Consider the following 13,660-nt stretch of genomic DNA (forward strand, 5'->3'; position numbering starts at 1 on the left):
GCCTGGCTTATTATTGAAAGACAATCCATATAATCTGTTTTACTAGCAGTTTAAAGAAGGAGAAAAAACCCCACTTGATCATACCACTTGACATGAAAAATGCACAACTATTCATGATAAAACTCTCAGCAAAATAGGAACAGAAAAGACTTTCCTCCATCTAATGAAGAACATCTACAAAAACCTACAGCTATTCTACATAATGGTGAAAGGCTCATGGGGGACTGCTTCCACCCTAAGAACAAAGCATGGATGCTCTCTTTCAGCACTACCATTCAGCCTCTTCCTGGAAGTCCGCGCCAGTGCAATAAGTCAAGAAAAAGAAATACAAGGCATGCACATTGGAAAGGAAGAAATACAAATATCTCTACTCAGAGACAACAGGACTGTCTGTAGAAAATCCAAAGGAATACACACACGCACACACACGCATGCATGCATGTGCACACATACATGAGGGTGTACACGTACATGTATACCTTAGGACAAATAACTGAGTTTAGCAAGATTATAGGCTACAATGGCAACACACAAAAAATCAATTATATTTCTTGATACTAACAATGAACAATTAGAAACTGAAATTTAAATAAATGATACCATTTACAATAGCTCAAAAAACCCCTATATATAAATCTAACAAACATGTATAGGACCTATAGGCTAAAACTACAAAATAGTGAGGAAAGAATTCAAAGACGTCCTACGTAAGTGAAAAGTGCGGTTATACTGACTTCATGGACTGTAAGGCAAAGCATAGGATTGATTTACAGATTTAACATAATTCCAATCAAAATTCCAGTAGGAAATTTTATAGAGAGACATAAGCTGATCCTCAAATTTATATGGAAAAACAAAGGAAAGAGAATAGTTGAAACACTTTTGAAAAAGAAAAATAAGGTTAGAAGAATCATGCTGACTTTGACTCACTACAAAGCTATACTAATCAAGATGGGGAAGTATTGGCAGAGGAACAGATATACTGATCAATGGAACAGACGTACTGATCAATGGAACAGAATCAGCATCAAGAAGTAGCTACCTACAGATACGTTTAGCTGGCTTTTGACAAATGCGCAAAGGCAATTCAATGAGGAAGGATAATCTTTTCAACAAACGGCATTGAAACAATTTGGTTCCCATATGTATACAAATGAACCCTGGCCCAGATGTTCTACAAAAATCCCCTCAAAATGAGTCAGAGATCCAAAAAAACTTTTAAGAGACCACCTGGGAGAAAATCTTCACAACCTAGGGTCATGCAAAGGCTCTTAAACAAGTCACCCAAAATATGATCCATGCAAAAAAAAAAAAAAATGGTAAATTGGATTTTGAGATTAAAAACTTTTGCTCTGCAAAGGGCACTGGCAAGAAGATAAGAAGTCAAGACATAGACTGGAAGAGAGTATTTGCAGATCCCATTTCTGACAAATGATTTATCCTCAGAATATAAAAAAGAAATCTCAAAATTCTACTATAAGAAATCAAATAACTCCATTTAGAAGTAGGCAAGAGAACTGAATGAACATTTCACCAAAGAGCAAATACAGATGGAGAATAATAACAAAACATTTAGCATCACTGGTCAGTGGGGAGATGAAAACCAAAGTGACGGAGAAATACCATTCCACACCTAGGAGAATGGAGAAAATAATAAAAAGGAAAAGAAATACTAAGCGCTAATGGGGATGTGGAGCAGCAGGAATTCTCCTACATTGCTGGTGGAAATGCAAAACAGTTCTGCACTCTGCAAGACAGTTTGGCAGGTTCTTGTAAAGTGAAACATAACAGCTACCATATAAACCAGCAAATCCTACTCCTGTGCATGCACCGTGGAAAAATTTAAACAATGTTCACAGAAACCCCGGTTATCAAATAAACATTTGAGAGCAGCTCTAGTCATAACTGCCCCAAATTGGAAGCAACTGAAATGCCCTTGCACAGGTCACTGGATAAACACGCTGTGGTCCATCTCTAGGATGGGTGGCACTTAGCAATAAAAAGGAACAAACTGGTGACATGTACGACTTGGATGCATCTCAAAATAATGATGCTGAGTGAACAGAAGCCAGTTTCAAAGGTTAGGTTCTTCATGACTCCATTTATATGGCTTTCTTGAAAGAGACAGAGCGAATGTGACAGGAGACAGAGCAGCGGCTGCTGGGGGCAGGGTGGGAGAGAGCATGACAATCAAACAGAGCAGGGGGGCATATGGGGGGTGGGGGGACAAGGTGGTTCTGTCTGAGATTGGTAGTAATAACATAAATCTATGCATCATTCTTAAAACTATACCCCAAAGGTGAGTTTTTGGTATTTTCATTTAAAAAATAAAATTAAGGAAGAAAAGGGCTGACAACTCTTGTTTCCTACTTAAGGCTGTCTAGATATTCAGAGCAACGTCAGTGCCAGTTACAAAGACTGCAGTGACATACGGATCTCCGTCGCCTGCTTTTGGAACCTCTGCTACCAGCGGGTCACTCCACCAAGCATTTGACATCACAGCTTCTAATGTGCGCAACTGCCCTGGAAAGCGGGTTAGGCTCAACAGAGAGGAAAAACTGAGATTAAGGGAAGAAAATAATCTGCTCTCTGTGGCAGAGCCAGTAAGTGGCTGGGTCTGGATTTGACCCCAGCTCTCCTGCCAGCCTCACTCTGCACCTGCCTCTCTGCACAGCTGATCACTTCTGGGAGGAAAAGCAGTGGGACTGTCAGTGAGGGGATCAACAATCCGGGGGGGGGGGGTGAGAACCACACTTTGATTTATGTGCATCACAAACATTCGCTACACATTTTTATTCTAAACCCTGCATTTGTTTGAAATGCTGGGAGCTTCTGGAAAAGTTAAAAATGACACTGTTCCTACTGCCCTATTGGCATTTTCTCAGAGCCCTTGAAGAGGTGATTCTTCATTTTCAATGGGATTTAAGTAGTTACCTCCATCATTCATACAAATGTGTAGTAATCCATATTGTTTCCTGTGATTTAAGGGATAATTGTGTCTTATAATACTTAACCAAGTATTAGCTAATTCCATAAACAGCAATTTGAAGCCAAGAGAAATCATTTAAAAATTGTCTCACACATTTGTTTGTTCTGAGAAGTTATAATAGGCTCTTGCCACCTCTTATCTCTACCCCACCACACACACGCACACAAAAAGATTTTAAAAATACACAAAGTAAATCCATTTTAGAGCCTGAGACAGAAATTGTACATTTTCCATGTAACAAATGATATCTACACTTAAGGTTTAAGGAGGACTTCGGCCTTCCTACATATGAATTATTACCATCTATTTACTGGCTAGTACGTGGTTTTTCTTCACCAAAAACTTTGGCCCTAACTTTGTCTCAGCCACAACAGAGATAAGAAATGTTCACATCTCCAACAAATTGTTCTCTTCAATGTTCTATTATTTCTGCTCTGTTACATATTTCTTTTAAAAAAGTAATTTCTGATAAATTTTGACTCACCAACTTTAAGCTTTAGTGCAAATCAAAGCTGAGCTAATAATGCCTTCTTCACTTTTACTGTAGGGAGAGCTGAGTAATCAATTCCATACTCAAAATAAAGCCAAGAATAACACAAATTATTTCATCATCAACACCTTTTTCTTTTTCTTTCTTTCTTTTTTTAAAACTCTTAAAGAGCCCAGTACCACCACTGTCAGGTAACAAAAATCCTGTTTTTTTCCACTGGTTGGAAGTGTCATGCCCAGGAGAGTGGTGTGGGGATGACAAGGCCAGCTTACCTTCCAGCAGGTCTCTGGCCAGACCAGGTTCTGCCCCCGTGGACCGAACAAAGTCTGACAGGACTGCGTCCATATCAAGAGTCATAGGATCATGTAGAAGGGCTGCCCAACACTCAGCCGAGGTGGGGTTTGGAAGCAGGCTAGAAACCATCCATCTGCAAGAAAGAAGAGAGAAGCCACAGTGCCGTTAGCGGGGAGGTAAGTGGCAAAAGTGCATGCAAGTGAGCAGACACGCAGAGAATGGAGAGCCGAAACCATTTCTGCCCGTGTGGGACAACTGCCCCATTCTTCAGGTAAGATGCTGAATTAAAAATCAAACCCAAGTATCATCCCTCTGGGCATGCCATGTGAGACCAGGGGGCATTACCAACTCCAGCACTTCCGGCCTTATATTTTGTCAATTGCAATGGCAGTTGACTCAAAAGAACAGAGACCAGCAATCGCAGTACTAGGTATTTGTCCAAAGGGTACATAGTGATTCAAAGGGGCATCTGTACCCCAATGTGTATAACAACAATGTCCACAATACCCAAAACATGGAAAGAGCCCAGATGTGCCTTGACAGATGAATGGATAAAGAATGTGGTATATATATATCACATACATATATAATATATGTATGTGATATATATATGTGTATGTATATGTAATATGTGTATACAATGGAATATTACTCGGCCATCAAAAAGAATGAAACCTTGCTGTTTGCAATGACGTGGATGGAACTAGAGGGTATTATGCTAAGTGAAATAAGTCAGAGAAAGACAAATACCATGTGATTTCACTCATATATGGAATTTAAGAAACAAAACAGATGAACACAGGAGAAGGGAAGGAAAAATAAAATAAGATGAAATCAGAGAGGGAGACAAACCATAAGAGACTCGTAACTCTAGGAAACAAACTGAGGGTTGCTGGAGGGAAGGTGGGTGGGGGATGGCGTAATTGGGTGATGGGCATTAAGGAGGGCGTGTGATATAATGAGTTATGCAACTGATGAATCACTGGATCCTACCTCTGAAACTAATAATATAGTATATGTTAATTAAATTAAATTTAAATAAAAAATTTTAAAAAAGAAGATAGATTAGATTGTTTTAAAAAAATCAAATACTTATGTACAAATTTGGAGTTACTACATTTCCAATCTTCTTCCAAGTTAACCAAGCATACAACACTTACACAAGGTAATTGTGTTGCACACTACATCCCAATTATGGCTTTATCAGTGAGCCAACCCACTCCCTCGGCTCTCACTCCCCAACTTGGCTTTAGGAAAGAGTCCACGCAATCCAGAGTCGACTGAAACACCAAACCTGCTGAAATGACTGCTAAGCTATCTGTCATCTCTCCAACAACTGTTGTAGTCACAGTAACAATCCAATAAAATTCATAAAGATGCAAGATTTCCTAGGTGGAACAGTCCCAGTTAGAATGATACAAGAGGCATCCTGCAGCTTGACCACAGAAAGCACCAGCCAACTTTGCTGAAGGAAAGCAACCAGCACCTGGCCTGTGAGGCTCACACTGGGGAACAAGTGCTGGATCACTGGCAGATACCTGGTCATGGCTAATAAAGTGGAAGTGCGTCCCTGGGTTTGCATACATAAGGGGTGGGCAAAGGATGGCTGTGGGCCAAGTGGGAGGATCTACCATCTGTTTTTGTAAATAAAGTGGTACTAGAACAGTCACATCCATTCATTCACATGTTGTCTCTGGTTGCTTTTGCGCATGGCTGAGCTGAGGAGTTAAAACAGAGACCGCAAAGCCCAATGAACTAAAAACATGTACTAGCTGGACCATTATGGAAAGTTTGCTGAGCCCACTGTAGATTTTATACTGATTATAAAAGCCCATGGGAAATGTTATACTGGTATAAAGTAAGCATCTAATTAGGTATGTAATTAATTTTACCTGCTGTGGGGTGGGTTTAAGTCCCATGCTAATAACGAGTGTCCTTGTTCCTTCTTCCCAGATAACCACTTGGATGCTCTGCTCTGGGGGCCAGATTCTCTAACGACTGTTGCTACTTCAGAGACAGGCACGCTGGCCTAATCTGACCTGTCACTCTGACGAGCTGTGACATGCTGTCTAACCTCTCCAAGCCCCTCTGTGCATTTGTAAGACTGATGGAAATAAGCTTATCTAAGGTTCCAGACCATGAGGATGGGGGAATAAGGCAGGGAGGTGTGTGACCTCAGAGAAGTTCACTGTTTGTACACCATCTTGCAGGTGGCTTGGGTGGAATTTTTGGTTGGTGTTGCTAGAAAGTAAGAAAATTATTTGACCTGATGTATATGGTACCAATTAGGAAATTGCCTTCTTCCTTCCCTCCGTGGACCAGAGCCTCGACGGGGAGGGTTCTTCTTTTGTCGCTCTTCCACCTGGGGGACAAATCAGAGAACAAGAGCATGTTATTCTCCTTATTTGCAGGTAGAAGCTGAAGGCTTTGCTTCTTGTCACATGAGGCTGCATCTGAGGCCACCTGTTTGTGGTGTGCCGCTGTTCTCCTGGGCCCTACAAGAACCTGCTGACTGGCCAATCATCAGTTCCCGCATCTAGGGGGCTTCTGCAAGGGATGGGGTGTCTCAGCTTTCCTTATTTTTGCAAGTATCTATATTTCAGTGAGTATCTTGTTCACAATACAGAGCTGTCTTATTTACTTTTTAAAAATATATTTATTTATTTATTTGAGAGAGAGAGAAAGAAAGCATAAGAGCACGGGGGCTAGGGACAGAGGGAGAGAGAGAATCTCAAGCAGACTCCCCGCTGATCATGGAGCCCAATGCAGGGCTCGATTTCCCGACTCTGAGATCATGACCTGAGCTGAAATCAAGAGTCAGAGACACTTAATTGACTGAGCCACCCAGGTGCCCCTATAGAACTGTTTTAAACCTTACTACTAACACCATATTAATACATTGAAACTTAGCTGTCTTTTTTAAATTGTGAAAACATACCCATCACATGAAATTTACTATTTTAACCTTTTTGAAGTGTACAGGTCAGTGGCATTAACGTTCACACTGTTGTGCAAACATCCCCACCATTACCTCCAGAATTTTTCATCTTCCCCAACTGAAACTCTGTCCCCATTAAACACTCACGTCCATTTCCCCCAACCCCAGCACCTGGCCACCACCATCCTACTTTGTTTCTGAATTTGACCATTCTAGGTATGCTGTATAAGCAAATCATATGGTATTTGTCCTTTCATGACTGGTTCATTTTGCTCAAGCATAATGGCTCCAAGGTTCATCTCTGCTGTAGCAGGTATCAGAACGTCTTTCCTTTTTAAGGCTTGTCTTGGTCCACGTGTGTGGTTGTAACATAACACCACAGGCTGGGCAGCTTAAACCACAGACGTTGATGTCTCACTGTCTGGATGCTGAGAAGTCCGAGATCAAGGTGTCGGCAGAGCTGGTGTCTGGTAAGGGCCCACTTTCTGGCTTGTAGATGGCCACCTTGTTGCCGTGTCCTCACATGACTGAGAGAATGAGCTCCAGTCTCTTTTTCCTTCTCATAAGGACACTAATCTGATCATGGGAGCTCCATCCTCATGACCTCATCTAGATCTGATCACCTCCTGAAGGCCCCACCTCCTAATATACCACATTGAGGGTTAGGGTCTCAACATATGAATTTCGCGGGGACACACGCTACAGTCCCTAACAAGGCTGAGTAATATTGCACTGCATGGCTAGACCACATTTTGTTTATCCCTTCATCTGTACCTGGATGCTTGTGCTGTTTCCACCTTTTAGTTATTGGGAGTAACTCAGGCTAAATCACTTTTCCACGTAGGTCACCATGCTGTGACCACGACAAGCTTTCACCAGTGTTATGCTCACACCTCCTCCTCTGTACCTTGTCCTCCATGCAGAGAGCAAAGAATGTGTTTAAAATACATTTTTTGCCACATTCAAATATAAGCAGTTGCATGGCAAGAAGTTAGTCTGCCTATTCCCTTGAAGACTTCTTTTTTAAACCTAATACTAAGTCACTCACTTCTGTCTTCTACTCTGTTATTTCTACATGCATATGCGTCTGCCGCTCTGGGGGTGGAGTGTCTCCATATGGTCTATGCGGCACGTAGAGTGCACACCTGAGGGGCAGCATTACTCCCCTGAGGCCTCAAGAGACAGGTCTCAACAGGCCTCACGGGGGATGACCAGCAGCCGGCTATCTTCCTGGGGCCACCTCTGTGCCTCCAGGGAGGGCCACAGCCTTGGCTCTAGTCACACACCACCAGGACAGGGGTGACTGTCTGAGAATTAGAAGAGTCACTACACAATCCTAAATACCAAATTCCTGGCTAGGCATTTTTCTAAAAACCATTTTGTTGAACATCCTCTGTAGTGAATAGGTATTTTTATTATTCCTCTTTTCGTGTGAGGTGATGGAGATTTGGAGAAGCGAAGAGCTCTGGGGGGCACTGCTGGGATGTGCCTGGTCTCTCTATGTGGTCTTCTTCCTCTTGCTCCAAGAGTGGTCCATGACTCTTCACCTTCCCTCCAGGCAGCAAGGCTGGGCTGACCATGAGCTTGAGAGCACAGAGGCCCTTCTCAAGCCAGTCCCTGTGTCCCACAGCAGCCTGGCCTGGCCTGCTTCTCCTACAGCCCCTGGCTCCCTTCCTCCCAGGCCCTGGAATCTCTGAAGTCACACTCCTGGGAGAGCTTCCTGCACACTCCCAAGTGTGTTTTCTTGGCTGGCTCTTACTGAGAATGTTCCTCTTGTGGCTCCCATCACAGTTCTGCCTCCCTGTGACAAGGCTGTGTGCCTGGCCCCTGTCCAACCCCCGGACATGCTCTGTCTCAGTGGTGTCCTCTTAATTCTTGTGACAGTGTAAGCTATCATGCTATCCACGCATAGACTAGAGGGGACAAAAGCCATTGCCACAGGTCTTCTTAAAGTGCGGATTTCTGTGGCTCTCTGCCTCTGTGTCTCTGTACTGGGCTCTGGTGTGCGTGCATGCACGTGTGCACGTGTACACACACAGACACACACACACACACACACAGAACACATGTCAGCTGTGGACGGCTGGGGGAGGGGCTCATCCACTTGTGGAATCAATCACATGAGGTGATTCTGACCGGGCCTGTCCTATTCCATACTTTGGGAAATATTGCCCAAACTGAAATATTGCTAAAATGCCCGGTCCACACATTTTGTTACACATTAGCCTTTTGCTCTTTATGAAATAGGTAAGTTAATGTCAAGTGGTTAATGTCCAGTTTAAATTAGAAGCTTTTACAGGCTTAAATAACCAAATTAAAGTGAAGAATCATCCACCTTCCTGGAAAGCAGTCCACGCATTCATGTAAAAGAACTCTGTCTTGGCAGTTAATTTAATTAAATATGGGCATGACTATGTGACTTTGTTCCCTTCCCCTCAAGAGGCTCAGCAGGGAAGGACCCTCCTTCTTAGCTTGGCCACATCCTGAGTGCCAACCCTGACTGGGCTGGTGGCCGATGCATAACAATGGAATGGCCCATCCGTCAGGTAAGGGGGGGGTTATGGGAGCTCGAGGGATTCCCTGTCTGTGAAAGAGCTCTGAAAACAATTATGGGCTGCACAGATCATCCTCTTGTGACCAAGGGTCAGAGCCAGGGCCTCTGAAACAGTGATTCTCAAAGTGTGTTTCTCAGACCAGCAGCGGCTGCGGCTTCATCTGGGAACCTGCCAGAAATGCCCATTCCCAGGCCTCAGCCCATCCCTGCTGGATAGGTAGGCCCTGCCTATGGGTTCTACATGTCCTTCAGGGGGTTCTGCTGGGTGCTGAAGTCCCAGGACGCCTGCTCTCAGAGACGTGAATTTAGCTCACTAACCAGCATTTATAAAAGAGGTAAAAATAATGACATGACATCAGAACAAACATGATGACATTATTTCCCTTTATAATTGTCTTCTCTTCTCCTGCTGATTGCTGCCTCCCCATTTTCCTAACCAAATTTTCATTCCTTTCTTCTTCAGCTGGAACACAGAATTGGCCAGATTTTCAGAACTCAGGCCTTGTTTCAACCAACTTCCTGGCCTGCTCCCCCCCCGCCCCCCCCCCCAAGACCTCTTTCCAGGGCATTTCTGGCTGCTGCTCCGGGACCTGATGCCCAGCCCCTGCTGAGGCTCTGCCCTCCTTCCCAGTCTTGCTCCCAGTCCCCATTCCCCACTCAGAGTCATCCTCTCTGGCCATATTAACCCCGTTGCACAGGCTTATGCAGGGTCCCTGTCTCCCCGCACTGAGGGCTACTGCTCTCAGACCTCAGCCTGAGGCCTGCCTCCAGTCCCCTGGCTTGGAATCACTGAAAGCTCATGCTGCATGGGTGTTCCTGACTTCAGTACCGCACTCCTTCCAACACCCGAGGTGGCTGCATTCGCCTGTCGTTCAAGCAATGGGCATTCACTGAGGTGCTCTTCTGTTTAGTTACTGTTCTAGCGAGTGAGACTCAAGCACGTGGCACCGTGAGCTCCCTGGGCTCCCCCAGGAGCTTCCCAGCAGGCAGAGAGAGAGAGAGATCCAGAATCAGGTGTAGGCTTAGAGACTGCTGGACTTGGGCCATTGTCCAGTGGAGGAATTGGTCTAACCAGAGAGAACACAATTTTAGGAAAGAGGTGTAGCAGGAAAAGACTAAAATTGTATCAGGATCGATTTTTCATTAACTGCATATCAGTAGAGCCTAAACAAAACACATCTCTATTGTATTCGTCTGCAGATGTTACAACCACAGACTGCAAGGTGGCAAGATGGGATGGATGAACCTAGACCGGGAGATGGAGGCAGAGGCTGATGGTCTGACCACAGGGGACCCACAGAGGAAGACTGTGGGAGGATGCGTGCCTGAAGGTTATTCTCCACCTCCAGAGCTGCAAACAAGCTAGCCGATGCCTTGTATGCCATTGTATGTAACGTCCATTTATCCCAACAGACGACCTGCTGTTTGAGCGCTTGAATCCAACTTCATCCTCCTTTCTACTCTCCAGGCTTCAGAGTACCTGGCTCCCCACAGGGCCAGGACTAGGGCGAGGAAGGTGAGGCACTTGCCAGGTGCAAAACTTAAGGGGCTGCAAAAATCTCCGAAATCAAGATAAACAACAGTTTAGTGCCACATTAAAAAAAATCAAAGTTAGTGCAAAAATATTCTTGATGACCAAAATATCAACATTTTAAATGAAGGCAGGATCAGCATGACTAACTCCTCCTTTGCTTCAGGCTCCAAATGGTGGGCAATCACGGGCACACATCCGGAGTTTGCTACCTGATGGCTGGTATCTCTGCAAAAACTCCTTAAAACATAACCACAGTACCACTATCACACCCCAGATTAACAGTCCTTCCTGTCATTAATATTCAGACAGTGTTCAAATTTCCAATGATCTCAAATGCTACACACGTACACATTTTTAATTGTTCAGTGTGCTCGAACCAGGATTCAAATAACATCCATGAATCATAACTGGCTGGTAGGTCTTTTTTTAATTTATAAGTTTTGCCTCCATCTTCTTTTTCCTTCCGTTTGTTGAAAAAGCTTGATCAAGTCTATTAAAAACAGTTTATAGATAGTTTTCTCTCTTTTCCTTAATGCTTCTGGATTTTGAGTCTTAATTAATTTTTTTCTCATTGCTAGATTATAGAGAATTCACCCATGTTTTCGTCTATGAATTGAAGGGTTTTATTTTTTATATTTAAAATTCTGATGCAGTTGGAATTGATTCTGGTGCATCAAGTGAGGAATGGATCCAATTTTATCATTTTCCCTATGTCTATCCCTGAGTATTCCAACACCACTTACTGAAAAGCCCATCAGTGAGTAAGTCCCACTGATTTCAGATGCCTCCCTTAATATATGCCAAGCTTGCATATACAATTGGGTCTATGTCTGTATTTTTCTGTTAGATATATGCCTAGGTATTCATAAAAGATATCTTTCTTCCCATTATGTGTGTTAACTTATTATCATATTAATAAACAAAGCTATTAATTTGTGGGTGTTAAATTTATACCCTGCTATGTTTCTAAATTCCTTATGTTTGTAGAAATTTTTCCATAGTTTTTTTCTCAGATATACAAGCATATCAAATGCAAACAGAGATTGTGTTACCCTCTTAATTTTCAATTCTTTTTTTTTTAAAGATTTTATTTATTTATTTGACAGAGAGAGAGACAGCCAGCGAGAACGGGAACACAAGCAGGGGGAGTGGGAGAGGAAGAAGCAGGCTTCTAGCGGAGAAGCCTGATGCAGGGCTCCATCCCAGGACCCTGGGATCACGCCCTGAGCCGAAGGCAGACGCTTAACAACTGAGCCACCAAGGTGCCCCTTATTTTCAACTCTTAAGCCTCATTTTCTCTTGCCTGATTGAGTTGCCTAATTCAGTATAATAGTAAATATTAGTAGAGGCAATGGAATATTTGCTTTGCTCCTAAATTTAGGGGGAATAACTTCACTATTTCCACATGGAGTAAGATGGTGAGTGCTGGCTTTTGAACTATATACATATGCTCACATACCCATACATATGTTTAGAAAGTATACATATACCTTAATGAGTGGTCTTATCATGAATGGATGTTGACTTTCACATGACTTTTTTGTTAAGATCTATTATGATAAATTCTATTAATGGACTTAAATATTGAACCGTACTTATATTTATAAAATAAACCTTCTTTAATCATCCATTGGTATTTCTTTTTTATGTGGTTTTTCATTTAGTTTGCTAATTTTTATTTAAACTTCCTACATCAATGGGGCTCCTGGGTGGCTCAGTCAGTTAACTGTCCGACTCTTGATTTTGACTCAGGTCATGATCTCAGGGTTGTGAGATTGAGCCCTGCTTTGGGCTCCACCCTGGGCGAGGAGCCTATTTAAGATTCTTTCTCTCCCTCTTTCTCTGCTCCTCTCCTCCATTCATGCTCTCTCTTTCTCAAAAAAATAAAATAAAATGAAATGAAATAAAATAAAATTCCTACATTGATATTAATGCATTAGCTTGATACATGGTTATTTTTATGCGCAATCTTTGTCAAGCTTTACAGTCAACATTATGTACACAAAACAAAATCAGAAGTTTAGTTTCCTTCTGAACTCTCTTCCAATAACCTAAGTAACATCAGGTTTTGATATCTGAACGTTTGGCAGATATTTCCTGTGAATCAATTCCTTTTGAATCTTCTTGAGGCTTCTTTTGGAGTAAACTCTTTTACAACCTTCTCTATTGTTTTTCTGTGGAAATAACTCTGTTTAGACTTTCTACCTCTATAGGATTCAATTTTGTTAGATTGTATTTTCCTACAGATTTATCCATTCTATCTTGGATTTCAAATTTATTTGAATGGAGTTGGACAATGAAAACCATTCTTCCCATGCATGGGTCTAAATCCTGTCTATGTCTAAATGAGGAAAATTACTACTACTTGCCAGGTGCCCACGATGACAACAACTGTACTAAATGTTTTATGGGTGAGTTAACTAGACTACACACAACAACTCCACGAACCAAAAGGCTTTGTTCCCTTTTACTGAAAACCAGAGAGTCCAGTGGCAGACTTACGATTCTCACATAGATCCACTTTGATCCTCAGGTCACCATTCACCTTCCCTTTACAATGGTACAGGGGTCTTTAAATGTTGTCAAGTCAAAATATATGGTACTTTTGAAATACACTATGTGTACAGATGCATGATCAGAAGCAAAACATCTCCTTGGTTGACACTCAATTATTCCTTTTAATGATTTTCGCACAGTATGGAAAGATGGAAGAAAAGTCCAATACAAAAAAAGATTTTTCTATTTTGGGGAATAGTAGTGAGTATAGGATCTACTGAGGTTTTCTCTTGTGTTCATTGAGATAATATATGGGGGTGTCTGGGTAGTACAGTTGGTCAAGTGACAGACTCTTGGGTTTCGGC

General features: G+C 42.5%; 1 protein-coding gene across 1 annotated transcript in view; it reads right to left on the reverse strand.

The window, feature by feature from the left end:
• Positions 1-13,660, reverse strand: part of OTUD7A (OTU deubiquitinase 7A) — a 373,949-nt gene that overhangs the window by 167,560 nt on the left and 192,729 nt on the right. The window contains exons 3-4 of the mRNA XM_045795350.2: positions 6,040-6,135; positions 3,752-3,906 (exon numbers count right to left, since the gene is read on the reverse strand). Coding sequence (XP_045651306.1) covers positions 3,752-3,902 — 151 coding nt within the window. The 5' untranslated portion in view covers positions 3,903-3,906; positions 6,040-6,135. The remainder of the gene's footprint in view (positions 1-3,751; positions 3,907-6,039; positions 6,136-13,660) is intronic.

Source organism: Ursus americanus, chromosome 28 (genome assembly GCF_024610735.1).
Source record: "Ursus americanus isolate L20-20 chromosome 28, mUrsAme1.1.p, whole genome shotgun sequence".
In the NCBI taxonomy this organism is placed as follows: Eukaryota; Metazoa; Chordata; class Mammalia; order Carnivora; family Ursidae; genus Ursus; species Ursus americanus.